Here is a 27,619-nt window from a genome sequence, read left to right on the forward strand (position 1 = left end):
AGGATAGAACATATTTAGTTTACATTTACTAATCACTAATTTATACATATATTCTTGTATCACTAGGCACGTCACTATATATTATTGAAGTCAAATCTAGAGTCTTCATAAAATCAACGCAAATAGCAAGGTACTGTCTTTGATTCTTAAAATAATTCACTATCTAGAAAGAAAGAAAAAATGATCTTTTTTATAACATTTTATAGGAGAATTTAATATTAAAATTGACAGATACTAGGCTGTTATCCATAACACCATCCCTTGGATACAGACCATCCACGACATTGTCTACTAAAAAGGGCATGGATGCATAGACTGATAGACGTGTTTGCATTTTGCCATTAAAAATATATAGATTTTACCATTGATATATGACGGTTTCAAACACAATTCTCACTCCAGCGGGGATACATTCACAGTATATATTATGAGGTCTAAATATTTTGTTGAATAATATTGTCAATATTATTCTTAACATGATAATTAAAGATGAAAAGGAAAAACATCAATTTGAGATCATATGCATGTAAATGACCTCAATTTTCACATTCATTGAGCAAGGTATTGCAGTTTGCAGGCTGCAATTGAATTCAGAACCCATGTATTACTTGCTACATTTGAACCTGTAGAACTTGCCAGAACCTCTGCATCATGACGCCTTTGGCTGCAAATTGTATCCTTTTTCGAAGGCTTACATTTATCAGGAAGCTCGAGGCTGTAAATTATAAGGGTTTGGTATGTATGCATATCTGGTGAAGTTGATTCTTGGTCACCAGACACTGGTTTTCTGTGCAGAATTATCCCTCCAGCAGCAACCACAAGGTTTTGCAGATACCCCTTGTATGAAGGTATAAAATCTCCCATAAAATAAAACTTGTAGCCATAAAAAAGCTTTGGTTGCTGCATAAGAAATTTTGTCAACAGAAATCATTAGTTTGCAAACAAGCATTTTATTGAAATAGACAGCAATTACTCTTATAACTAAAATGCACCAATAGCATGTTTGTGTTGCTGTTGCAAACTTTTTTTTCATAAATGATGTTGCAAACTTTTAAAAGTACGCTAATAATAAAAGATATAAAGAGCATGCTTCTCGTCAAGTACATTCAGCACCCAAGGAACAGTAATTCAAACATACAGTAAATCAACCAATGCATAACTCATTGTCACTAAATAACATTGTCCATTCTAAGACACATGCAAGTGTCTAAGAAATTTAAGAGCAGGCTCTAAAGCTAGAAAATGGAAGGATGAAAATTGAAAAACACTTTTGTTCCTCCAATTCTAGCTGGGCTCTTTCTCTACTGCCAAACATAGACATAGTACAGTAGTAATAGTAATAATAATGATAATGATAATGTGGCAATGATGAAAAATCTAACCTTGTTCAATACTCTTAGTCGTCCAAGACGAGGACCATCTCGAATTCCATGGATGTCAACATTAATTTCATAACACTCCTCATCAATAGGACCCATTTCCTTCATGCAAGCTTTGATCCCTGCTTGGCCGAAAAGCAACCAAACCCAGAAGCAACAAATTACAAGACAAAAAAAAGGGAAGAAATTCAAACATTTATTATAATCTTATGACAACTGACAAGAACTTTGTAGTAGGAAATAAAATGAACTAAACTTACACTCAATATTGAGAATCCACTTTCCCTCCAGTATACCCAACAATACTTTGAGGGTCCTTCTGCATGCCCCATTTTCATCCGTTGATGCTATAACATGGGTGACACTCGAGTCCCAATTTTTCAAAACTGTAGCTTTCGATACTCTTTCAAATTCGGAAACAACTTCCTACAATTTCAACCATAGGAGAAAAGCAATAAATAAGACTTTTTAAATGAGAAATAAGATAATTAGAAACTAAATGGAATTATTTTACCCTCTCCTGCACGGATAGAGCAGAACAACATAGTACAATTTTTTTGTATGATAAATAAGCAGCCCGACTTTGGCTTGTTGTGTCATGTTTAGGACCATGGGCTTTTCCCTCACTAGCTGTGCATTTCTTGCTCCTTTTTTGGGATCCTGAACCTTCACAGGGCAACATGGAGGAAGCATGCAGAGGGCATAACATGACAAAGTTTTGCTGCAGTAAATTAGCATGATCTAATTAGGGTTTTTTTTATCAGAAAATAGCATCGAATTTCAAATTTAAATTGAATTTTATCACAATACCGTATCCCATCGACATTGAGAAGTCCACTTGGCACAAGGAACATGAAAGCTCCTGCGACAGCTTTTCTCATAACAACCAAGTGCGGCGCCTTTTAGTCCACAAAAACTACATTTAATTCTTCGACTTCTACTTATTTCCGCATCAAGATTTATTGAATAATCACCATCAAAATATACATTGGGGGCCCTGATGCATGTTTAAAACACATTACTTACAATCTTAAATTCAAACTAGAGCCAATTACCAAAATCATAAACTGCAGGATAAAATATCAGAATTGGAATGACATCTTAAAAAATAACAGCAGGTCCAAAATATAACATAGTTATATTAAGAGCTTATATTGACAAAAGTCAAATAGTTAATTCATGTAACAATTCTTTACCACTCTGTGCAGTTCCTGTGACAATGCGTGACTTTAGATCCCCCTTCATAATCTGATGTTACAGGCCTGCCATCAAGGTAATGCACCATAGGGCCAGAAGCCTGTATTTGGGATTACAAAATGTAAGTTCTAGTACAGTTATAGTGATAAGAGATGACAAGAGAAGCAAGTAAACAACATTACCTCTGATTCTTCTGATGAGAGACAGAAAACACATTGATAATTTTTTACAAGATTCTCACATTTCCTTAACACTGTTTGATCCATCAAGGGACAATGTTTCTCTTTTGATGTATCATTCAAATCCCTGACATCAGGACCTTGATGAATACTTTCAATAGGTAGAATTTCTTCATTGTTTTTAGTCTTAGAGATACAAGCCGAGGAAAGTTTTTGCCTTTTAGTAGTTTCCAATTCTTTACTGCAATATATAGTTTTTCTGGAATACTTGCTTTTGCATTGCCTCCTATTAGAGTCCTTCCCGTTATTATCTGTTCGCAGACTGAAAATGGATGAATCAGAACCAGCAAACTCATTCATTTGATTGATATTTTGTTTTCCAGATATTTTCATCTGGCTTTTTCCAGAAATTTCCTGAGCATAATGCTTCTCATTTTCTTGTTTACATGGCAAAATATCTATATTCTTAGCCTTCTTCATTTCACCAATGCTTTGAACTCCTAATGTATTGGGGACTGTACAAGCAGTTATAGGCGTTGGAATTGGACTGGTATTGAAACAAACCCTCTTGCCTCTTCTACTACCCTTCCCCAGATTAGAAGAATTGTCCAATGCTTGTTCCTGAGTAACCTCAACATACATTTCATCAAATGAATTTTTTGGTTCTCCAATCTGCTCTTGTTTATTTTTATCTCTAGCCTTCCTTCTTTTTGTAGACTTCTTTATTCCATTTAGATCATCAGAACTTCTGATTTGAGGAAAACATACACTCGGAGGTACTTCATCAGCCATTCTATTTCCTTCTTTGGGATTCTCAAATTCCATGTTGTCAGCATCAACTCTTGGCAGATTTGCCTCCAGCTCTAGTGAGGAAGCCACCAATTCCTCTTGATTTTCATCATCCTCATAAGTATCCATGACCTGCAGCTAACATACAACTTATTAAACCTCCATCAAGTAGGTAATACATACAATCCCAAATTACGTATGAGTATCCTGTTGAATCAATTAAATCACTACCTGCATTTTAGAGGGACTTGAAAACAATTCAGGAGAGCAAGGCCTTTGTGTCCATTCAAACATTTCACTGTCAAATAAATTAACAGAGCTTTTATTTTGCACCTCATCCTACATGACAATAGCAAGAAACAGTGTTACTGAGCTAGTAATGTAACTAAATGCTAATATTATTAGCATTACTCAGGTTGAGCAATGCAACCTGTTTTAATGTCTAACCAGTCGAAATAGAACTTCTAAAAGAATATAGAACTGTTAGTAAAGCAAATTTTGAAGTCTAAAGACTTCAACAAGGCTTGTTTTTTTCTCAATAATCAAGTAGTCACATAAGTCAAATAAAAAAATAATATTAAAACATAGGTCAAACATACAAGAGCTAAGTGCCAAAATGACTTTTCGGCAGATATAAAATGCAAAACTACCAAAAAACAAATCAACAATTTCATCGTTTTTTGTAATCTACTTGTTTGTTAATCCAGCACTTACCATTAGATCAACATTAGAATGGACTTCATCATCAGAGTCCTTGAGATCACTGAATGAAGGAGGATTTGGTGTTGAGCCATCAATAATTTGATCCTCATCAGTTTGTTGACTTAACATTTCACCATCTTTTTCCTCTCTCAACCAAAAGAAAGGCGAAAGAACAGGATTATCTTTTTCACTTTGGAGGGGCCTTTCACTTTCCTTGACTGGGACCTTTTCCGTTCCCTCTTTCTCTTTGTTAATTTCACTGAGAGAGTCTCCAATTTTCAAATTCTTCATTGGAGTTTCTGAAAGAAGATTTTGCGGCACATGTACCCTTTTCTTTGCTGGAAAAGAAGGCTTTGCAAACTCAGAACCTGAACTTTCCATGCTGGCCTGAACCGTCTTCTTAGACTTCTTTTTCTTCCGGGTTTTCTTCTCCTGCGGACGACCTTCATGAGTTCCACCAGCTTTCATCTTGCCAGAGTCAGCATCACCTTCACATTCCTTTTCTCCATCTGCAATATAAATTTAAGCATAAGTTTTAAATAATAAAAATGTACAGTCCATTCAGAATGGCAGGTTCCTCAACTGAAAGCAAGCCATTCATAAACTCATACTAACGGATACTTGAAAATTAAAGTCACAATCACAATGACTCACCTGATAAGTTAGTAACAGGGGCATTCTGGGTTACAAATGTATTAACTCCTGAAGAAGCTTCCATGTTTATATATATGCTGACCAAGTTGTCCATGTGAGGAGCAGGGCGAACCTCTACATTTAAAATTCGATTTGAAAATGTAATGCAGAATTAGGGTTATTATATGAGAAAGAGAGAGGATGAGACAAGACGTACCTCGACGAGTGAAAGGAATTTTACAGACAGGACAAGCAGAGGCTGATTTCATGGACTTGAAAATGCACGAGCTGAATGCAAAATAAAATTAGGTATAATTAGCGTTGCTATTGAAAAGAAAATGCCAAAGAGGAAGAGAATGTGGATAGAGAGTGCATTTACTTGCAGAAAAGATGATTGCAGGTAAGCGACACAGCAGAATCGAGCAAACTCCAACTGCACGAACGATGCAAAGTGAATGAAATAGGAAAAAGCAATAGAAGAAGAAGAAAGAGATGAAAAATTGATACCAGATAGGGCATTTGAGTTCTATGGCCATTCTCTCTAGATCCCCCATTGCGATTGCGATTGCGATATCTCAAACGCAGACAGACACCAACAACACAACTCCTAAGGGAACGGGCTTTTAACTTTTAATTTAAAATTTAAAATTTTAAAAGGCGCGCGCTTCTCACGCGCCAATTCTTTTCGCCTTTGTGCCTGAAATTGAAACCGTATCCTAAAACCAATATAAATATTCCTCAATACGCTTTGTTTATTTACTTTATTTATTTATTTTGGGTAGATTCCACGATACGCTTAGCTTAATCCTTTTTATTAGTTACTCTTACTCACTCAGTATGTCTTATGCAAGCAACGTTTTATTTTGATAAAAAAAAAAATCAACTAATAAATATGTTATGAGATTAATTTTCATATGTTGAAAGTGTAAAAAAGAAATTATACTTTTTTTCTGAATAAAAAAGAAATTATACTGTCAGTAATTGTAAGTTGTCCTAAATTTCATTTTTAAATAATTATTACAAAAATCAATAATTTTATTCCACATGAGAATTTATTTAAACAAATGAATATTAAAAACCTCTTATACTGTCATTGTATGCTAATAATCCACATGTTATTATATTACACCTCCCTTGACTTTTTGGTTGATATTTTTTTATCTCTATATGTGCTATTTTTAAAAAATTTAATCATACAAAATTTGTGTTTGTTTATCTAGTCTTCTTGTAATTGTTTTAAATTTCATCTTGTCATATGTAGTCATTATAACAAAATGAAAAAAAATAGCATTGAATGTCAAATATAAAGATCAAATTAAAATTAGCTATCATGAATAACAATAGAAAAAATAGAGTTTGATTTTCATCCCTAACAATAAAAATCTTTTGAATAATTAATATAAGCACTAATAATGTAGAAGTTTTTTACATTCTTATTCAATCATAAATTATTACCAATAATAAATTTATTAACTTTTTAAATAATTATCTTAAACATCATTTATAAAATCATTTCTTATACCTAATAGTTAGTAGTGCAAATTTTTTATACCCATAAACTAAAAGTATTTTTATCTATCAACTAATAAAGAATAATCTCAATCTATGGCTTTTAAAGAAATTGATAATAACACTCTTAAGTGCTTTTTTCTAAACATTCCCTATTATTGATATAGATTATTTGAAATTAAAAAAAATTGAGTTTCAGCTTTTATTTAATGAGTCTCACTTATAATTTGATAATTTCTAATAAATTTTAATACAGTGTTAGAAATAATTTATTAATAGGACTTTTCTTTAAAATAGATGTAAATATTTTCTACATTGTTATCTAATCACCTACCATTATTATGTTAAATTTATTAACTTTAAGAATAATTATCTAATATTCACATGTCACTATGTCCTCCGACATTTTGTTGACCTCTGTATAACTCTTCAAAATCATGGAGCCAGTTGTGTTTTCAGAAAACAGTTTTCTTCATTGACTTAAATGCAGTTGCAAACGAGCTGATTTGAAAAGGTGTATTTATAACAAAATATTCATCATTTGTTCTGTTTGCAAAACTTCATTACAGCTTTCACATTCTCTGGACAAGTGTAGGTGCAAAGGTGCTAAAGTTGAATAGGTGTATTTACATTTTTCCTTTAACAAATATTGAATTTAAGGCTTCTCTATCTTTCATGGCTCACCTAATAACAGTGAAACAAGAAAAGAAAACTGAACACAATAAAGCACAGAAACTTGAGGGTATGTAATGTACAAGTATGTCATATGAGACAAGTCTTGGCTCCGCCAATAGAAAGTCCCGTTTTCCAAAGAAAGGGCGCATATAGTTAGTACTTAAGCACAAATGGCCGGGCATTTAGTAAAAAGGACACATTCTATACGCAATTTGTACCAAACTTCCATAATCTTAAGCATGTTCACTAACTCATCCATGTATCAAGAGGCTTGAATTGAATTGGTTGACCCTTGCAGCAGAGAGGATTGCGGAGAATTATTACAACATATTAAAGTATGTCTCACTGCCTCTATTTTAAAGCACCACATTGTACTTGGAAATCAATGCAGAACTTGACTCTCAAGATGCCATTATCAAATCCTGATGATTACTATATTACCAGTAATCTTTACAGGAACATGAACCACCTCTAAAATGATGGAACCTACTGCGATCCCTGATAACAATCTCTCTATCGTAAATCTTTGCTATGAGTTTGATAGCCATATGACAATCTGCACAAACTCTTAAATTCTTCATAACCCTGATTGGGGTCCCTGGTGGTGTATTTAAGAGCATAAAAGCAATTGCAACTTTTTCACTATGATAAGACAAAGCTTGTTCCTTCTCCTCTTCCTCTATGTCTGCAAGTACATTAGCAGTATGAGGCACATAACCTTCTAACTTCAACAATTCTGTAATCTTCTCTAGTAGTGCATATACATCCTGACTTTGAGGATGAGATCTATCACCCATAGTAAATTCATAAACACGGTTGCCCAACTCAACTAGACTATAGCCAGGGGTTTTCTTAACACCATCCTTCAGCATTGACCTCCTTATCACTTGTACATCAGACCAACGACGTTCGGAGGCATAAAGATTTGAAAGAAGCACATAATCACCACTATGTTTAGGCTCCAAGTTCAATAGGTGGGATCTAGCTATCTCTCCCAAACCCAAATGTCCATGTATTGTACATGCCCCTAACAAGGTCCTCCAAATAACTGCATTTGGCTGCACTGGCATGTTCTGAATATACTCATACGCTTGTTTCACTAAACCCGCCCTACTCAACAAATCCACCATGCAACCATAGTGCTCTATCCTAGGTATGATTCCACATTCCTCTTTCATTCTTCTAAAGTACTCAAACCCTTCGTCCAACATCCCACAATGGCTGCACGCATACAAGACACCAACAAAAGTGATCTCACTAGGCACCAGTCCTTGTCCCTCCATCTCTTTGAAAAGCTCAAGTGCTTCCTCACCAAACCCATTAACAGCCAAGCCAACAATCAACGATGTCCAAGACACCGCATTCCTTTCACTCATCTCACTGAACACTCGTTGAGCCTCCCTGATGGCCCCACACTTTGCATAAAGATCCAACAATGAATTAGTAACATGTGAGTTCTTGCTCAACCCGACCTTCAACAAGTACACGTGGACCCTACGTCCTAACTCTAGAGCTCCAAGCTCAGCACTAGCAGATAGCAAGCTAACCACAGTGAACCCATCCGGCTCCACACCCTCCACACTCATCTCCCTAAAGAGAGTCAAAGCTTCATTGGGCCTTCCATTAAGAGCAAACCCATTAATCATAGAATTCCAAGCCACGAGATCTCTCTCCTTCATTAACTCAAACACCTTGTATGCACTTTCCGTGTCGCCACAAGCAGCATATATATGAAGCAAACTGTTCTGAACAAACACCAACGACTCAAACCCATTTCTTATCGTAACCGAATGTATTGCCTCCCCCTCTCTAACATTCAAAGACTTTGAAATAGCCTTCAAAAGAAAAGGGTAAGTGTGAGTATCAGGTTCAACGCAAGAAACTACCATTTGGCGATAGAAAAGAAATGCAGGGCTCGGGTTATCGCTTTCAGCGTAGCCCCTGATAATGGTGTTCCACGTGAACACGTTGGGGTTATGAATCACAGTGAACACGTTGTAAGCATAAGACATGGGTGCAGAGAGAGACACAATTGTGAAGATAAGATGCTTGCCCATGTCAGGGTTGTTGAGTGAGACACCATGCCTAATGGAAAATGCATGGATTTGCTTTAGTTTGTGTTTGGAAGAGGCACAAAATTGCAAGAGAGAAATGCATTTGGTGAGTGGATTCTCTGGGGTGGTTGATACGAAGTTTGTTGTGACATGGAACATGGATTTGTGACTGTGCAGCAATGAACAAAGTTTAGAGCACACGTTCATTTGCCTTGGCTTAGGCACACTCACATCACAACACTGGAAGATATGGGTATCAACTAATCAATGTGAAAAGGTTCGATGCAATTAGAGACTAATATAGGAATCTAACATTGTATGAGCATCACAATTGACAACATAGGATTGTCCAGAGTGGGATTAATTCTGTTACTGTCCGTGACGTAATGCCATTTTGTGTTCTCACCCTATTCATTTCAAATAAAACAGCATAATTATTATTTTCATCCATTTTATTTCTCATATATTTCTCTTCAATCAAACAATTTAAAATTCAAATTTATTTATATTTTATTTCTTATTTTTAAAATTTTATTTCTTCTATTTTTATTCTCACAATCAAACACAAATACTTTGGTAATTCTCTTTGTATTCTCTTTATATTGAATTATTGTTAAGAATCAAAATCCTTAGTTAATCTTTAGTTCCCGGTTCACTTTGTTCTGGGTAGGCTCCCTGCTTTTTTAAATTTTTCTCATTTGTGCTCTGACTTTCCCCCCAAAATTATCTAGTTTCTTCTTAGGCATGTTTATTTGAGTTTTTTTATATAAAAAATCATTTTTTAATAAAATAAACAATTTCTACTTTTTTTTTAATGTGCTTGTCTAAATTTTTTAAAATTAAAAAAAAAAATTTGTTTTTTCTAAGAAGTAAATATTATCTATCTATCTGTTAATTTTTTAAAATATCTTTTTTTTAGTTTAAACAAATTATCCCTTGATTTTCCATAAGTTTTTTTTGTTTCACTCTCCATTTTTAGAACTTTTTTTTAACTGGATTTCACTTCTCGAGGGTTTGATCATCATTTTAATTTGGCTTTTTATTGCAATGGCAGTCGCAACCATAATAGTTTGTTGAGGAGGAAATGGTAACCTAAATCAATTATATAAGTAATACATCATTACTTAATAGACTCAAGTAAGAAGTTGCTATTGGCCCCTCTCCCTTTGCTAATGACCCCTACCAAAAGATTGATACTTTTTTAGTTTCAAAAATGTCCTTTCCACCAAATTATGGTTTCATTGTATAATCGTGTACAAAATCTACAATAAAAACATATTTTTATTTGATATTTTTTCATGAAAAATTAATTGTAGAAACAAATTACCTTTTTTACTTGAATTAATTTTGATACAAATAAATTAGACACGTCAACTTACCGTTTAACAAAGTTATTATTTAATATTAACAAAAATATGTTTTATTTTTATATAGATCAAATTAATATGAAAAAATTTATGCAAATGAAATCAATATTTTTTAAATTTTACTTAACTCCAAACATATTTTATCCAAAATTATGAATTCCCTAAGTAATCCCCTAAAAATATGTCTGGAATTTTATCATTTTAAAAATAATTATGAGAAGAAATGTATAACAATGTCATTTCCTCTCTTTTCCTCTAAAACCTTGCTTTCAAGCATAACCCAAAAGTGATTATAATTAATGATAGGTTGTTGATGTAAGTTCTAACACATGATTTGAACTTGAACAATTAAGGCACCCAACACACTTTATCACAATGGAAAGCCCCACGTATTAATTAATGTTCAAAAGATAACTGATTGATACATTTAAACTGTTACAAATAGTGAATGGTAAATTGCGTGTGATCATAAATACAACCCTGAAAGAAACGACTAATGAATTCACCATCAAATAACAAATATGGATATATATTAACATTTCTGACTTCTATTTGAATTGCCATTTTGAAGAAGCATTTTGAACAAAAAAGTGTGATAGCAAGACTTATTGACAGAGTTCTGAAACAAGAAGCTTGTACGTATAGACAACGGAGAGTAAACTAGAGTAAATAAGGGTAAAAGAAAAATATTGTAGGGGAGGGAGAAGCAAACTCAATCGAATAATTCCCACGTGGTTGAGGATGGAGGATGATCAAAGATCTCCCACTTGGTTGTAACAACAACAGGTTTTATTCTTGCATTAGATACCTTAAGTTGATCCAGTTTTTCAACACATTTTTGCACTCTCTTTCCCTGGAAAATGTAATCATATCAGATTATTAAGCATATAACCAATTACTCCATGTGACTTACCAATTGAGGAGAAAATGTACACTATGCTCCTATTGAACTTTTTTGGTATAGTCGACAAAAGACTGTATACTTCATATTCAGCAATGTTTTCCATGGTAAAACTATTCTAAATAAATAAAGCGAATTTTCTTTCATTTTTTTACTCTTTCTTTCTTCTTCTTTTTCACTTAATTTTAATAAATGAGCACGACCAAGTCCTCTTTAATTAATTTTATGATAAGATTAAAGAAATAATAAATTTATTTAAAGAGGATGTTCACCCACCCATACCAAAATATTTAGAAACATTATCTATCTATAGCAATTAGAAACATTTATTTCCAAATGAAACCAAACAAAATGCATGCCGAAATTAATATAAGTACTTGACAGCAAAGTAGAATTCCATTGAAAATACCTGCAAATTTTTCTGTGCAGAGGCACCGCCTTCTGCAGAAATGCTTTCTAATTTGATTGCTTGTCTCATAAGCATCTCAATTAGTGTTGTGATTTGAACTTCTGGTACTTTGACTCCGTTGGAAATAGACTTTTCAATGGCAGAGACCTGTTAGAAAGAAAATGCGTTGTATCGTATGTTATGTTCGGACAAAATCCCGGGTAGCACTTACATAGTTACATACACATGGTGCTTACTACTTATATAAGTGATTACTCAAAACTCAATTGCCTATATATATATAATAAATTATTTATAGTTATGTAATATAATTTTTTATTTTAAATTTAATATATTAAAATAATATACGTGTATGAGGCTGCAGGTTAAGTGGTATTGTAGTAAGATGTTTGTATCTACGCCCATTCTTGTAAAATTTTACGGATAAGTTCAAATAGTCAAACCACACTCATTTATGATTCCTACTTCTATCCTTGAATCCTTGTAACCAAAAGTAAAAGACAAGTTTAAAAAAGCGAATACTTTTATTTTGAGTTTTAGACTTTTAGGGACTTTTATTTTTAGTTGGGGTGGACGCCTGAACCAGGAAAGTGAAGAAACATTATAAAAATATTATCCGCATCCAAGGAAAGAGAAATAAAATCTGGCAGAGAATTAAACTCCCTAAAGTGAAACTTAAGCAATTTGGTGTGTGCAATAATGTTCTATATATAATTCAACATTAAGCACTTCAATTGGAAGATCTCAATTAATCTGATAGGTAGTCTGTAGTCCCGTGAGATTTATTCGAAAGAAATAAATTCACTATGGAGTATGGACCGGGTAAATATATTAAGGTTTTGACTATTTAACTATTCCCTGTTATTCTAAGTTCGTAATCACCGAGGTTTAATTGTGCAGCTCTTCTTGCTTCTCAAATGTTACGATCATGGTTGAGAATAAGACAGTTTGAGACTTTGAGTAGGGTTTCCTTATCCGTTTTGAAGCAGTAGCGGGTAAACAATGCTTTTGCCAACTAACAATAAAACATGATTTTCAGTTTATAGACTATTTAGAAACCAAAAATCATATTTATGTGAGATTAATGGACTTAATGTAAGATTAAATTATTGATGATTCACTTTAAAATTTACACGAAATAATTAACTTTCACCTCATTGCCAACTGCCACGCCTTTGGGAGAAAAGAATTGATTCGGTGCACACAATGTATACGCAAAAATTTCTCCCATAATAACTCATTCTCTAAACACATATTCGCCTGTCTAAAAAAAATCAACCAGACATGTTTGGCTCGACCGAAAAGAAATGCATGATTATATGAGTCTTACGGCCCTCATCCAATTATCAAATTGAAATTTCAGAGGCCACATAACGACATAAATTGATGTCATATTCACGCACATTCTGATATAAACTTGGTCCACACATGCACCACATACCTAAGAGGTTATGTTACTATTACTAATGCGGTTTGTATCTTTGTGCGTTTCCCGGTACACTAAAATACAGAACACCCACTGGCACTGCCCCACTTCATTCCAGTTCCAGCTGTGTGACAAAGACAATCTATCACTTTTTTTTTTTTTTTTTTTTTGTGAACAAAGACAATGTATCACTTAGTCATCACAATACCCACCGGCCACCAAGTAAAACTGTCACGCACTCTTTGACCCAGCATCAATTCTAACATAATTTATTAGGAGCTGCTAATTGCAATTCCTATTTTATTTTATTACTAGTATTTGTATACTTCTTTCTACAGTAACTAGTAGGGGCGTGTTTGTGTTGGCCTTCATTGTGCGTAGCACACGTTTCTAAGCCGATGGAACGGACGAACGCCAAAGACACACACCCCTAATTCTTTTGGAAACGCCGTTCTGAGGTCCCCCAACAGCAACTCAAACATACAGTAGTAAGTTCGATGCATTTGATGTCTAACTATAGTTACTTACTTTTCAAGTACTAGAAAGTGGAAAATGAAGTTGCATACATACCTGGTCCGCGAGCTGATCAAGTTGGACAGCGACATTGTTGATTGCGCGATGTGCTGTTTGGATCTTAGAGTTGATACGCATCTGGATGAAGCGTCGCTCAATGCTTGAAGGGTCTTGGATTAACACCACTTTTGATCTGTCCTTCACTCCGCACACGTCCAAGTACTCTCCATTTTCTCGCTCTCTGCCTCTGTACACCAGTTTCTGTTCATCCACCTCTAACCCCGTTTCCCCACAAAGCACCTTCTTCACTTCCCCTGTCAAGTCATTTTCACACTTTCATCTCAATTCCACTACAACGGGGGCAAATTAGTCATACAACTATTTCAATAATCACCCAACCCAGACCAATCCCCACACGTTCCTTCCATAAACATCGAGTATCATTAATTCATTATCAGGCATTATTAATGTAAAGATTTTCTTTTTATCTGTAACAATTGAGGACAAATACACAGAAGGTTTACAATAATTCATTTTATTCAATCAACTAAACTCTCGCCCTTATTACACTAATAATTAGTTAAAAACTATTTTAAGTATGATTCTTAAAATAAATAAATAACGTATGCATTTCTGTTGTATACTATAAAGGATTTTCATACCAGAGAATTATATATGATAAAATTGTTAATCGTGTATAGAAACTAATATCTTTTTTCTGCATTTTAATTAAATTCTTAAAATAAATAAAAAATTGAGACAGTTCATGCCATGTTACGTGGGCACGTAGCATCTGCAATGATGATTCATAGTGCTGCACTGAAACAGCTACCTGACTCAATTTCACCAACATAACTCATCAAACAAGTAATTTTCTCAGTAACCAAACAGAGCAGAAGAAAATTAATAATGGTACTTTTGATCCAGAACTTGTCTTACCGAAAGTGGCGATGGAACTGACGCAGATCTCGTAACGGAGAGCACCGTAGGCGATTCGGAGGCGCAAATTCCGTGTTACAGCAGCATCCGTATTCGCGGTCCTTTTCTGCACCAGCATTCCTCCGGGCCTCATTTCCCATTCGCTCTCTTCTTCTCTGGCCGCCGTGGACGACGACGACGACGAATTCTCTCTCGCGCTCGGTTTCTTCTTCATCATTTTGAACTCAGTTTTCCCGGGAAAAAACACAAGCACAAATGGAGAGTGTTTTTTTTCTTCTTGGGAAAATATCTCTAACTCGTGACGAGTGTGACCGACACAAACAGGTTGTAATGTTTGCGGGTGTGGGGATTTTATATGGTACAAAGCCAAAATGGAAAAGTTTAATTATTACTCCCGTACTGTTATAATCTCTATTACTCTCTACATCACATAAAATTAAAAATTATCAATATCATAATTGTACTATAGAATGGTTTATGGAAATTACAAGAAAAAATAAATCCTGATTTAAAATAATTTTATATCATCTAATTATAACTGAACATGCATTTGTGAAAACATAAAACATATAATATTCTATCAAATGATTTATGAGTGAGAAAATTATGATGCTCATGCGGGGTATGACAGGACAATCTTGGACCAATCAGGGGCATGCCACGTGTAGGGGTCAGTTAGCTTGTGTGTAGTGACAGCTGAGCTTGCCGACAGTTGAAGGAACAAGTCGAATGAGGATATTGCTTTTGCTTAGTGTTCAAAATGGACACGTGGATGGTACCCGTTGGATGAGGGGTTTTAGGGTTCGTATTAGTGCGTTTTATGTGATCTCTGAATTTGGTTGTTGTGGTTGGTTTATGATATAAATGATTTCGTTTTATGTGGTTGGTTTAAGTTGATTAGTTTCGTTTTCATGAGTAGGCAGGGAAATGGCCAAAAGGGACATTACTTTGGGTGTAAATTATGCGGGCTATATATGGTGCTATTTGGTAATGTGATTTTGAGGTTGGAGAGGTCATCATGGCCGTTGATTGGAGTTCAAAGTCAACTGATCCAACTGTGTTGCATGGCTCGTGGCTTCTGGAACTTTTGTTGGATATTGTAGATGGGTTTGCTTGCAGAGAGATTAAGTGCAGTTTTTTTTTTTTTTTTGAGATAGATAGATAAGGTTTAACAACTTGCTGTTAAGTTATATTAAGAGTAAGGATTCAATTGAAAAAGTTAATTATGATTAGGGAACTTGAATATCACTTTGACTAAATAACGCTTACTTGCCAAATGGATCGTGGTTGTCATTGATAAGGATAGCTAGCTAGGTGGTGATGCTAAATAATGATATTAAACTCCAATTATTCATCGATCCAATCAAGAGTAGTAGATTATTGATTTACTAGTATAACAAGTGAATTATTATTGGTTGAATTGGCTAAACTGTATCTGTATGTATAAATTGTACATATATATTCAAACAAATAACTGATAGTTATTATAAATTGGAAATATAAAATTATAAAGGTTTCCAATGAGCATTTTCACTTTTTTTTTTCTTTCTAAACTACCAGTATAAAACTTAACAAAATAACGTTTTTTCAACTTTTTTTTTCTGCAGTCGGTGAATCCAACTTTCTAAAACTCACTACTCAACATGTTAGTATTTGTCTTTGATAACTCACGACCATAATATAATAGAGTGATTTAAATATTACTGTTATGATTGCAAAGTATTTATTAGTTTTACTGAAATTAATCTTTATTAGCCTTTTTTAGTAGAATTTTTTCTTTCCATCATGTTTATTTTAATTTTTTGTCAAAACTTAAACTTAATATTTTTCTTAAAAAATCTAAACTCAATTTCACTCAAATTGATATGTTGGTTATAATAGAGTGATTATATTTGAACACTAGACACTCTACCAATATTTGGACCCTAAGTAATAGAACAAAGAATAATTTCTTACATCATACCGGGAAATATGGAGACGTAAAAGGCGGAGTGAAGTTACTCTTTTCAAAAACGACGGTATAAAAGTAATGAAAAATAGCATTAGATTAGAGTACCATTAAAAATAATGAGTAAAAAAAAAAAAATATTAGCAAGGTACCTAGTCAAGATAATGTAAAATTAAACCTATTAAATTTCAATTTAGCGAAAGCAACAAGATGTAAGGTCCAAGTGTCCATCATATCATGCATGTAAGGAGGGAGATTTTGGCAATTTGCACCCCAAACACATAAGGGTGTTGCTAGGTGCACCCAATTTTATTGTTTGTGCACCCAGCATTTTTTTTAAATGTCAAAACTGTTTCTGCGCTTTCTTCGCATTTGTGATGGGTGTGCGTGAGGGTGATCCGTAAATCGTACGGATCAAGTTGATCCGTATGTTGATATTAAGCGTATACGGATCAAGTTGATCCGTAAAAAACTTACGGATCAAGTTGATTCGTAAAGCTTCTACGGATCAAATTGATTCGTATATTGATATTAAGTGCATACGGATCAACTTGATCCGTAAAAGGCTTACGGATCAAGTTAATCCGTAAGGCTTCTATGGATCAAGTTGATCCGTAAAAGGCTTACGGATCAAGTTGATCTGTAAGTCTTTTACGGATCAACTTAAAAGTCTTACAAATAAAGGATATTTTAGTCTTTTTTTCCTTAAGTGTTGAGTGCACCAGCAATAATGCTGGGTGCAGCTAGCAACACCCAACACATAAACATAGTTAGGCCTGAAATGAGCCCAATCCTCAAGCTTGTTTACAGGTCCAAACCACAAAATATCTTATGAACTCTCAAAATGCTCCTCACCTAAGTAATGTAGGACTTGGTCTCTTTAAACTTTTAAGCTCTCCATAACACCCACCATTATCAAGGATTTAATGTTAAAGCATCTTGAGTTTCACATGCCAACATTCAAAAATTTCGTCCACTCAGTCAAAATTTACTTAAATGATTAAATAGCTTTTACAATTTTTTGTTGAGTAGGATATTGTAATTGATGCCACTAGTCAATATGATCCTTCCTTTTTTTTGGTTTGCAGGAGGGCACTATGGCTCAAAACAAGGAACAGAAACAGACTACACAGCTAAAATCAAACTTTGATATAAAAAAATTCAATTAGGCCACTATAATTGACATCACCAGTCTATTTAGTACTTGACACTACAATAAAAACAAATTTACTTTTCAGCAACTTTAATAACTATTAATTAATTTGATCCTTAATGTTAATGAATGTTAACCAACAGCACATGTCAAGTACAAAAATAAACGTGTCAAAAATCAAATCAACTATTGCCGTCAAGGCAGTGGCTAATAAAACCAATATCTGTGATTAGGTGCATGCACATGCAGAAAATATGAAGAACTTTTTATAAGCACAGAAATCTTTCTTAAAAGATGAATTTGTGCATTACTAAAAAAGCTCATCAAAATTTAAGTACCATAAAAAACTTGTCAACAAAAAACATATCCAAATGATAACTTACCATTCAATGCAGGCATCCTTCATCTCAAATTTCTAACAGCAAAACTAAACTTTTTCCTTCCATTGCTTCTATATCCTCACTTGAAAACATCATGTGTGTATAATGTCTTACAAGAATGTTTAATTTCAGGAAAGTAGCATTCAAACCACAGTACAATGCAGCAGTTAGGTAGCTCGAAAATCAAGGAAAAGACGTAATTTTTGTATGAGCATCTCACGAGTACCAAAAAGTGGCTTCCCATTTGTGACCCAGTCCTTCTCCAGAAGACTTGCTTTAGCACCAGCCAACATCTCATCATGGAATGCAGAGACTATTTGGTAGATTGAAATCTTGAGAACATCAGCAATAGCATAAGCTTTTGAATTTACTGGACCACTTCTTTTACCAGCAGCAACATCAACTCTTCCACTATTCACAGTTGCCCATTTGATACCAGCAGGTCCCAACAATTGATTTGGGGATTGCAGGTTTGTTTTCTTTCCCATGAAATTTTCAACAGCAAGAAGGCAGGATAGCAGTGTTGAAACCACGGCAGCATTACTCCCAGAAAGCTGAGCAACCCCAAACTTGTCGTCTTTACGTGAGCAGGCAGTCAGTGAGGCAGCAGTCCTTGAACACCACGCATATAGCTGCATTTAAGCAAACAAATGCTTTTAATATGTATCCACAAATTCATAATGCTAGGATGTGCTTCTTTGTTGCCCCACTACTAGAAGGTTTCTTCAGAGAAAGGTCAAACAAGTGACTTTTTGCAACATTTCTTATTAATTGAAATAAAATTTACAGGGTTTCAATTCATGTCAATGGCCCACATAAATATTTAGGCAGCCCAAAGGATTTGTGGGTTGGCTTTTCCCTCTGTAAGTCCATCCACCTATAGTTATTGCATTATCTAAACAGCAACATTATACAAGCTAAAAAAAATGAGTTTTTAAATGTGAAAAATGTTCAGATTTTTCCTCTCATTTTATTTTCTCATTACATGTGAAGAGGGATGAATTAGATATAAACCACACATTGATTCGTTGTGGGAGCAATTTCACATTTACTAGATGTCAAATACTGAAAATTCAATATAATATTAGGGTATTATAATCATCATCATGCTAAAAGTGCAACTGGAATGAGCTTGTACTAGTTATCTTACACTAGTAATAGACCTAAAATATTATTATAAATAGGAGTATTAGGTTGGCGTATCACATCAACACAATGTTACAATTACATAGAATCCCATTACTTAGCAAATTCTTTTCTCAGCAGGGATAATAGACATTTTCAGTCTCCCTCACTAAAGTAATGTCATTCAATGTGCACACACCCCATTCTCAAGCCAGGAGTTTGTGGTTAGAACAAGAACAAGGTGAGGTTTTGGGCGCCTAATAATCAATGTTACAACTTAAAAGAACTTCTAGAGCTTAGGGTCTTTAAAATCATGACTTTTCTTTCAATCTACATGTTTCTTTTTATAATGTGGCGCATTTCTCAGCATACTCCTTGCAAATTTGCTTATTTTGTCTCCTTAACTTTGAAAATAAGTTTTTCAACCATATTCCATACCAGATAAAAACTGAAGATCAAACAGTGAGGCTTGAAAGCTTTTGGTGAAGTTCAATATTCAGTATGAACCCAAATGCCTAAAGTTTTCCAGTTTATATGGGGAAAAAAGGTTTTTTAGCTTCATATAAACTATGAAAGTAATGAAGTTATACAGTACCTGGAAGTTGTACAAATGGATTTTTAGTTTTGTATAAACTAAGCAAAAAATGAAGTTATGAATGTACCTGAAAGTTGTGTAGTTCTTCTATGTGCTTCAAATCTGGCCGTGCATCAGTTGGGGACAACAGCTGATTTGATAGTTGAGTGGCTTTGTCAACAGGATTTCCTAAGCCTTCACCTAATTTTGTTGCAAGATGCTCCAACGGCTTCAAGCACACCGCAATTACTCTTTTGTAAGTCTCACTGGTTTCTTCAAAAAATCCCGCACGCCTCCAAGTGTCAACATTGTTCTCACAAACCATAAAGAGATCGAGATATGCAAGATACAGAAGAAGAGATGTAGGATTACTCTCCTCCAAAGCTGAAAGGAGATGCTCACTTGGATTTGTTTCTGCCACTGCTGATCCTTTTGGAGGTGCAAATATGAACCTCTTAGTATGCAAAACCTATGTACAATATTCAACAAAGATAGAAACTTCAGCATTCAGTAACAATGCTGCCATCCAAAGGGTAGAGAATATACATGCATATAAAACAAATCACCCAAAATTGCAAATTGTTGAATATGTCTCCAACTAGCACACAGGAGACATGTATACAGGGCTCATCATGGATAGTTCAGATAACATTGCAACTCAGTTATTGCCACAGGTGTTTGTTATTTAGCGTTGCATGTACATGTAGACAAGTTGGATTGTACATTTTTCTGCGAGTCTTACACCATATAAAGAGAAAACACTACAAACATGTGTATTTAGATTATCAGCTCTAGTAACACATCCTCAGCATTATGCTAAAGTATGCTGTAATGGTAGAACCAAATTCTAATGTAAATGAGAGAGATTCCAATTTCCCAAAGATCACAGAGCCTAGGTTGAACAAGCTCAACAACATAACAAACATATATAAATACAACCTAAAACAGACAAGTGCACGCACGAGCACAGGGGTTAGGTTTTTCAAGGCGTATCTACAAACATGTAGGGATCATTAGTTTGAGAAAACCATATACTAGACAAATAAATGCATCACAAGATGATAACGCCATTTCATTTTTGAGATTAGGCAAGCTCAACAAGTGGCAATTTAATGGAATGAGTATGATGAAAAAAACCAACCCAATGCAAATGATGAGTCAATTCCCAAGAAAAAAAGATAGCAAAAGTGGCAGCAAAAGAGGTAATCTGCTCGGTGAAGAATCTTCCCGTGGCGGCGACGCTGTAATTAAACGGATGCGGCAGAAGCTCCAACAAAATACCCGAGAAAATGGAAGCAACAACGGAAAGCTTCAAAGCTCGTCTGGCAGCTGAAGGAACTCCCATCTTGAAGCTGAAAAAAGGAGGACGCTGCTCCCACGATAACACAGCCACAAATACAGTCAGAATTCATACAATTTAATTATTAACAATAATGAGCGCACCATTTTTCATTTCATTTGAGAAGAGAATGAAGGACCTGAATAATGGGGAAGTGAAGAACCCATCGGCGCTTGAAGACGTAATGCGCGCCGAAGAGGGAACCGACGAGGAAACCCCTAAACCCTAACCGGGAGACGCCGGGGAGAGTGTGGGCGGCGGGAGCGGCGGCAGAGAGGGAGAGAGCGGCGGAGAAGGCGGAAACGGTGGCGAAAAGGAGAGAGAGGGTGAAGCGGGGGCGGGGGTGGGGGGAGGCGATAAAGGAGAGGGTGGCGGAGAAGAGGAGGTGGGAAGGGAGGAAGAGGAGAAAGGAGAGAAAGGGGTAGTGAGGTGAAGTGAAGAAGGAGAGAAGGGAAATGAAAATGAGAGAGGAATGTATGGATTGCCAGATCAAGTAACTGAGGAACCTGTTCTTGAGCACCAACTCCACCCTTCTTGTGCTCCCAGACATCATTCACTCTCTCTCTCTAGGTTTTCTTTTCTTTTCTCACGCTTCCTCCTCCAATTCACTCACTCTTCTCTTCCCCCTTCTTCCCACTCATTTCTTTTCAAAGGGAGGTAAGACCAAGACCTGTGTTGAATTTTTTTCTTATCTTTTTTTAAAATTTAATACACTACTAATTCTTTCTCTTAAGCAACCAATGCATCAATAATGGTAATTATAGTGATGATAATAACTACGACAAATTGACCAGATTGGGTTATTTTTACAAAATATTTTTTAATATGGGTTTGTTTTCAAACTTATTATTTTGGGGTTGATTTTTTTACGTATTCCGCTATGACCATAAGCGAAATATCCACGTGGTGCTCAGGGATGGCATTTCGCCAATTCGTTTGGCGAAACAGGGATGGATGGCATTTCGCCCATCCCTTTAACGAAACCAGCAGGTATTTCATGTGAAGATTCAGGCGGAACAGGGATGGCATTGTACCACGTGAATAAGGTGGATTTACACTTCCTTCCTACAATCTTCTTAGTTTATCTTTTAAACTAAGGTGGATTGAAGTCGTGAAATAACTTTTTTCTTCATGAGGACCACATTGAGAGAATGCGAAGAGTAAGGATCTTACATTTTGATACAACAAAAAAAATAGCCTTTTCATAATGAATCACGAAAAAAAAAGTATGTGTAAAGGTAAAAGAGAAAAAAAATGGTTAGAAGATTTGGGAGTAATTTGATAATAATGTTCTTTAGAGGATTTTTTTTATTATGAAATAATCATAAATTTTAAATTTTCAAATACATGAAAACAACTTTTCTTTAGGAAAATAAAAATGTCTTATTATATTATTTATTAAATAAATACAAGCTTTCAAATTTTTTAAAATATGAACTAGTTAGTAAGAAATATAATTAAATATTGTCTTTGATTCATTGGAAATGGGGAAAAAATTTCACCTTTGGAAAATGACTCTGTAAATTATAAAGTGTAGATTAAATTTCAATTAAAAATTTAACATATTACATACATATTTTACATATCAATAGAACTATAAAAAGGTCTTGTATTGTCTATTCTATATCTTAACCAACATATTGCTGACTATAAAATGACAAATTTTCGAGTGATGCTCGTGTTGTCCCAAGAGCTATTAAACAAATTTTTGATATATTGGAAGCTTAGAATGTTGGGTATAAAATCAAAGTAACATCACCAAACCTTTATAGTTTACAATGAGAAATGAAAAAGTAACAGCAGGCACCCATTTCGTTAAAGGGACTGGCGAAATGTCATCCCTGTTTTGCCACGTCATCCTTTGTTCCGCTAAAGTACATGACGAAATACATGCCTGAGCGCCACGTGGATATTTCGCTTATGGTCATGGTGGCATATGTAAAAAAACCAACCCCCAAAATAATAAGTTTGAAAACAAACCCATATTGAAAAATACTTTGTAAAAGTAACCCAATCTGGTCAATTTGTCTAATAACTACTCTGGGAGACAATTATGGTTGGGGTGATGCTAGGTGCACCAGATTGTGAGGGAATAGGATTAAGAAGAATGGATTTTGGTCCACTCAAATCACTAGATTTTTATTTTTATTTTTTTAAGCAAAAGGAGCCCTAAACTAAAGCCAAGTACTTGTCATAATTCCAATTAGGTTGGTACCATTATACTAACAAATGTCAAATATATTAATAATCAAAGCAAAATATATAGAAGCATCATGGTGGGTTAGACCAAACCCATGAAGGGACAACACAAAAATCTTGTATGTATGGTACTGGCATATGAGACAAGTCTATTTGTACATAAGTTACCTTCATGATAAATGTGACTCATCACGAAATTCATTGATTTGGTAAGTCAAAATGTATTTTTCCACCTATTATGAATTTAACATAGGACTATCTCGAGGCTCAACAACTTCATTATATTCTCACAACTTTGCCTTAACCATGAACTTCCGAGGTGAAGCATGGAACTCACCTTGTATGTGAATATGATCTTGTTGGCTCCATGCGTGATACAAGTGTTTATATGTGTCTCTAATATGTTAGAGATAGTGGTGTATTAAGTTTGTTGTCAAATTTGGTCATGACTTGGTTGATCTTTGAGATAAGTAGAACCACCATTATAGATGAGTCAAACCTTGAATGAATATATTCGTATTGTTGTTTTTTTTTTCTTTTTGGTGAGACCTTATATATAAATTTGTGCATGCAATTTTTTGGAGCCATAAATTTAATTAAATTGTGAGGATCTTTTTACTTATTTAGATTTATTAAAATCATATATTTTTGCTGAATTTAATTAAATCATGTCATTTTTAATGAAGTTATGTGTATTTTTTTTATGCAAAATATGTTTATATCTTAAATACTTGTAAATAATTGAACTTAGGTTTGATTTTTAAGTAGAAGTTTCATATTTGAATCTTATAAACAAAGAAAATCTATTTGAGAGGGAATACTTCATCAAAGATGATTATTTAAACTCTTTAACAAAAATTAGTATTTAACAAAGTGTACCTTTAGAATCCAATTGAAGTGTTTTTAAATAATTGGAGGATCCAATTAAATTTTCTAATAATTGAGAGATTCAATTGAACTTTTTTTTTTTCAAAGATCAAGAGTGTCCATCAATCCACGTTAAAAATTATTTTTACTTGTGATATATAAGTTTTGATAATCCAAGAAAATTTTAGATAGAAATGAATTTCCAACTAAATATATTGTCTCCCCTCATATGAACATAATAATTGGACCAACTTTTAATTACAATTAACATATCAATTATATAAATGTCTATAAATAAGCCCGGATTAAATTCAACCCCCCCCCACCCCACCACTAGTTAGGGTTTATTTGAATTTCGAGTGCCATTGGTGATCTAGTGAGAATGGTCTTCCTCAGTTTCGCCCCAAATCCCAACCCTTCCCATTCCTTCCCCTGACGAAATGGCCACCATCCTCAGACGCTTCTTCACCATCCGTTCCGTCTCCGCCTATTCCCTCACCCCATTCACGCGTCCACAGCCCTCTCTCCCCCTCACGCGCCCCCTCCTCCTCCACGCGCGCCCTTCCTCATCCTCCACCTCACCCTCCAGAACCCCATCGGAGAAACAATTCGAGACATGGGTCCAGGCCCTCAAGCCGGGCTTCACCCCCTCCGACGTGGCCCAGGCCCTCCAGGCCCAGTCCGACCCAGACCTCGCCCTCGACATCTTCCGCTGGACCGCGCAGCAGCGCAACTACAAGCACACCCACCACACCTACCTCATAGTCATCAAACACCTCATCGCCGGCCGCCGCTACCACCACGCCGAAACCCTAATCGAGGAAGTCATCGCCGGCGCTATCGATGACGCCTCCATCCCACTCTACAACTCCATCATCCGCTTTTGCTGCGGCCGCAAATTCCTTTTCAACCGCGCCTTCGACGTCTACAAGAAAATGCTCAATTCCAACGACTGTAAACCTAACCTGGAAACCTATTCGCTTTTGTTCAATTCGCTTCTCAGAAGGTTCAATAAGTTGAATGTGTGTTATGTGTATCTGCACGCGGTTAGGTCTTTGACTAAACAAATGAAGGCTTCCGGTGTTATTCCTGATACTTTCGTGGTGAACATGATAATCAAGGCGTATGCCAAGTGCTTGGAGGTTGATGAGGCGATTCGGGTTTTTCGTGAAATGGGGTTGTATGGCTGTGAGCCTAATGCTTATAGTTTTGGCTACATTGCCAAGGGGTTGTGTGAGAAAGGGAGGGTGGATCAGGGGTTGGGGTTTTATAGGGAGATGAGAGAAAAGGGTTTTGTGCCTAGTACTAGTACTTTTGTGATCATTGTTTGTAGTCTCGCAATGGAGCGAAGGTTGGAGGATGCGATCGAGCTTTTGTTTGATATGTTGGGGCAGTCTAGGTCCCCTGATCATCTCACTTACAAGACTGTCTTGGAAGGGCTGTGTCGCGAGGGAAGGGTCGATGAAGCGTTTGAGCTGCTTGATGAATGCAAGAAGAGGGATGTTTCCATGGGTGAGAAGACGTACAAGAGTTTGTTGAATGACTTGTATGTTATATGCCGCGAGTAGATGCTGTTGTGCTAAACTGCTAATGCATTTGCTTGAAGATGCACCAGACGTTTCTTTTGTTTGAGTGGAACTCTGTTATTCTCCTGCTTTGCAGAGCCTGATATTAGAAGGCAGATTCTTTTGAATGAGTGCTAAATGCAGATAAGTAAGCATCTTGCATGGAGAATTGCTCTCGAACTTCTTTTGGATAGATAAATATGGGGGATTCTGAGTTCTATTAAACATATGATATACTATATAAGACAGATGATTCTTTTGAATGATGCTAAATGTAGATAAATAGAGGCATCTTGCTAGGAGAATTGTTCTGAAATTCTTTTGGACTAATTTAACTTGCGTTGTGAATGGAGGGGGCACCAGATTAGGTGTTAACTCTCTAATACTGATATTGATCATATGGTGGCAAAAGGTCTCCTTTTCTGCTGAAATGCAGCATCTTTCTACCAAAAATATGAACATGTTGTATGGAGCAGACCACAACTTTGTAGGGCCAGATGATACTTCAGCTGGAGCAAATGCTGGTGTGCAATTTCCACCTAATGTTATCGTGATGCAACATTGCAGAAGTTGTCTGTGCAAACAACCAAAGCTACCTAATATTCAGCTGATTGTTCTTCTTTTTGGCTTCTTGCCCCTAGTCCATTTGTTTGCTCCATGAATTCATTTGAAATAAAGGTTAGCCGAAAGTTTTGCAGTCGCTAGCATTTGTCTTTTTGTTTGTATTACATCAATTTTTCTTTTATCTCTAATCTCCTCCATGGTTTGGAATATCCCAACTTGTCTTGCTGGCATAAGAGGGAGAGTTACATTGTGTAAGATCTTGTATATTCTGGATAAAACATAATTACTCAATGTGTACACGATGGTGATCATATTTACTAATGCAGTTGTGTTTCTCTTTACAATATGTTTATCTGTTGGCATTAAGCTATATGTAGTGTGGGTTCCAATAGTTTATAGGTTATCATGTTTAAGAAATCTTTTCATCTGTCGACAACTTAGCATAAATAAAAGGGCAAATTACACTCACACCTTAAGGTTCAATGAAATTACACTCAATCTGATCTTTAATTTTTATAATTGCATAAAAAATCTGGAAAGGTCTGCATTAACTAGAAGGAACTAGTAGAAGATTATGCGGAACAATTCTAGATCTAAATGTTGATTCATGGAGTTACTGTGATAACTAATGATAATTTGGCTTTATAAATAAGGGTTTGCGAAATGTATAAATAATAATGCTTTTATAGCTGGAAAGTTAACCCTCTTTTAACATCGCAACTGCTGACCATTCTACAAAGAAAGAACTAAGAATTGGATAAAAATAAACCCTCACTCGTTGTCTGGAATACAGAATTCCAAGAGAAATAATATAAAGGTGTCACAAAAGGTTTCAAAAAACAAGTATTTCCGAACTTTCAGAGAGCCTGATCTCTCATCCTCACTTCTATGAATTTCCAAAACTGACTTTTTTCCCTTTCGTTATTTATTTATACTCCCTGTCTCATTATGTTTCTTTTAAGTCTTTGCTTTAAAATTATCGTCACTGTATAAAACTAAAAGTATTTTTTTCTTCTTCAATAATACTCTCATTTATTGGTGTCTCATCTAAATATATAAATAAATTCATAACTACAGTATGAATTTTTGTGAGATTTTTTTTAAAGAAAATAATTTTATCATATTAATTTGTATCATAATAATTTTTTTGGAAGTTTGCATTACTTCAGTAAAAAAAAGAAGTTTGCGTTACTCTTCTCTTAAAAAAAATAGTCTCTTCTCTTAAAAAAAATA

The 27,619-nt window shown here is 35.1% G+C and overlaps 5 protein-coding genes across 6 annotated transcripts; 1 reads left to right on the forward strand and 4 right to left on the reverse strand.

Annotated features, from left to right (window-relative positions):
- Positions 1-372: 372 nt before the first annotated feature.
- LOC100789372 (BRCT domain-containing protein) lies at positions 373-5,560 on the reverse strand. 2 transcript variants are annotated; one of them, XM_006594451.4, is made up of 13 exons: positions 5,387-5,560; positions 5,259-5,312; positions 5,097-5,167; positions 4,901-5,014; positions 4,259-4,755; positions 3,776-3,883; positions 2,759-3,682; positions 2,576-2,676; positions 2,190-2,376; positions 1,894-2,100; positions 1,640-1,805; positions 1,383-1,501; positions 373-900 (listed from the first exon to the last, which is right to left on the reverse strand). In XM_006594451.4, exons 1-13 carry the CDS (start codon positions 5,431-5,433, stop codon positions 550-552), a joined length of 2,946 nt encoding a protein of 981 aa, XP_006594514.1. In that variant the 5' UTR covers positions 5,434-5,560; the 3' UTR covers positions 373-549. The 2 variants fall into 2 exon arrangements, with proteins under 2 accessions (XP_006594514.1, XP_003541671.1); XM_003541623.5 differs by having other exon boundaries at positions 2,759-3,676; positions 5,387-5,556.
- A 1,347-nt stretch (positions 5,561-6,907) lies between these two features.
- On the reverse strand, positions 6,908-10,725 carry LOC100789899 (pentatricopeptide repeat-containing protein At4g21065). The gene has a single exon (XM_003541624.5). The coding sequence runs from the start codon at positions 9,322-9,324 to the stop codon at positions 7,501-7,503; it is 1,824 nt and encodes a 607-aa protein (XP_003541672.2). The 5' UTR covers positions 9,325-10,725; the 3' UTR covers positions 6,908-7,500.
- A 129-nt stretch (positions 10,726-10,854) lies between these two features.
- LOC100796062 (BAG family molecular chaperone regulator 2) lies at positions 10,855-15,009 on the reverse strand. The gene is made up of 4 exons (XM_003542898.5): positions 14,673-15,009; positions 13,791-14,047; positions 11,795-11,941; positions 10,855-11,337 (listed from the first exon to the last, which is right to left on the reverse strand). The coding sequence occupies exons 1-4, from the start codon at positions 14,887-14,889 to the stop codon at positions 11,197-11,199; spliced, it is 762 nt and encodes a 253-aa protein (XP_003542946.1). The 5' UTR covers positions 14,890-15,009; the 3' UTR covers positions 10,855-11,196.
- A 3,180-nt stretch (positions 15,010-18,189) lies between these two features.
- Positions 18,190-21,852, reverse strand: LOC100796588 (uncharacterized). Its single transcript, XM_003542899.4, has 4 exons — positions 21,331-21,852; positions 20,994-21,221; positions 19,941-20,321; positions 18,190-18,785 (listed from the first exon to the last, which is right to left on the reverse strand). The coding sequence occupies exons 1-4, from the start codon at positions 21,742-21,744 to the stop codon at positions 18,321-18,323; spliced, it is 1,488 nt and encodes a 495-aa protein (XP_003542947.1). The 5' UTR covers positions 21,745-21,852; the 3' UTR covers positions 18,190-18,320.
- A 2,600-nt stretch (positions 21,853-24,452) lies between these two features.
- Positions 24,453-26,730, forward strand: LOC102660808 (pentatricopeptide repeat-containing protein At3g25210, mitochondrial). The gene has a single exon (XM_006594452.3). The coding sequence runs from the start codon at positions 24,698-24,700 to the stop codon at positions 25,823-25,825; it is 1,128 nt and encodes a 375-aa protein (XP_006594515.1). The 5' UTR covers positions 24,453-24,697; the 3' UTR covers positions 25,826-26,730.
- The last annotated feature ends 889 nt before the right edge of the window (positions 26,731-27,619 follow it).

Source organism: Glycine max, chromosome 13 (assembly GCF_000004515.6).
Source record: "Glycine max cultivar Williams 82 chromosome 13, Glycine_max_v4.0, whole genome shotgun sequence".
NCBI classification, from domain to species: Eukaryota; Viridiplantae; Streptophyta; class Magnoliopsida; order Fabales; family Fabaceae; genus Glycine; species Glycine max.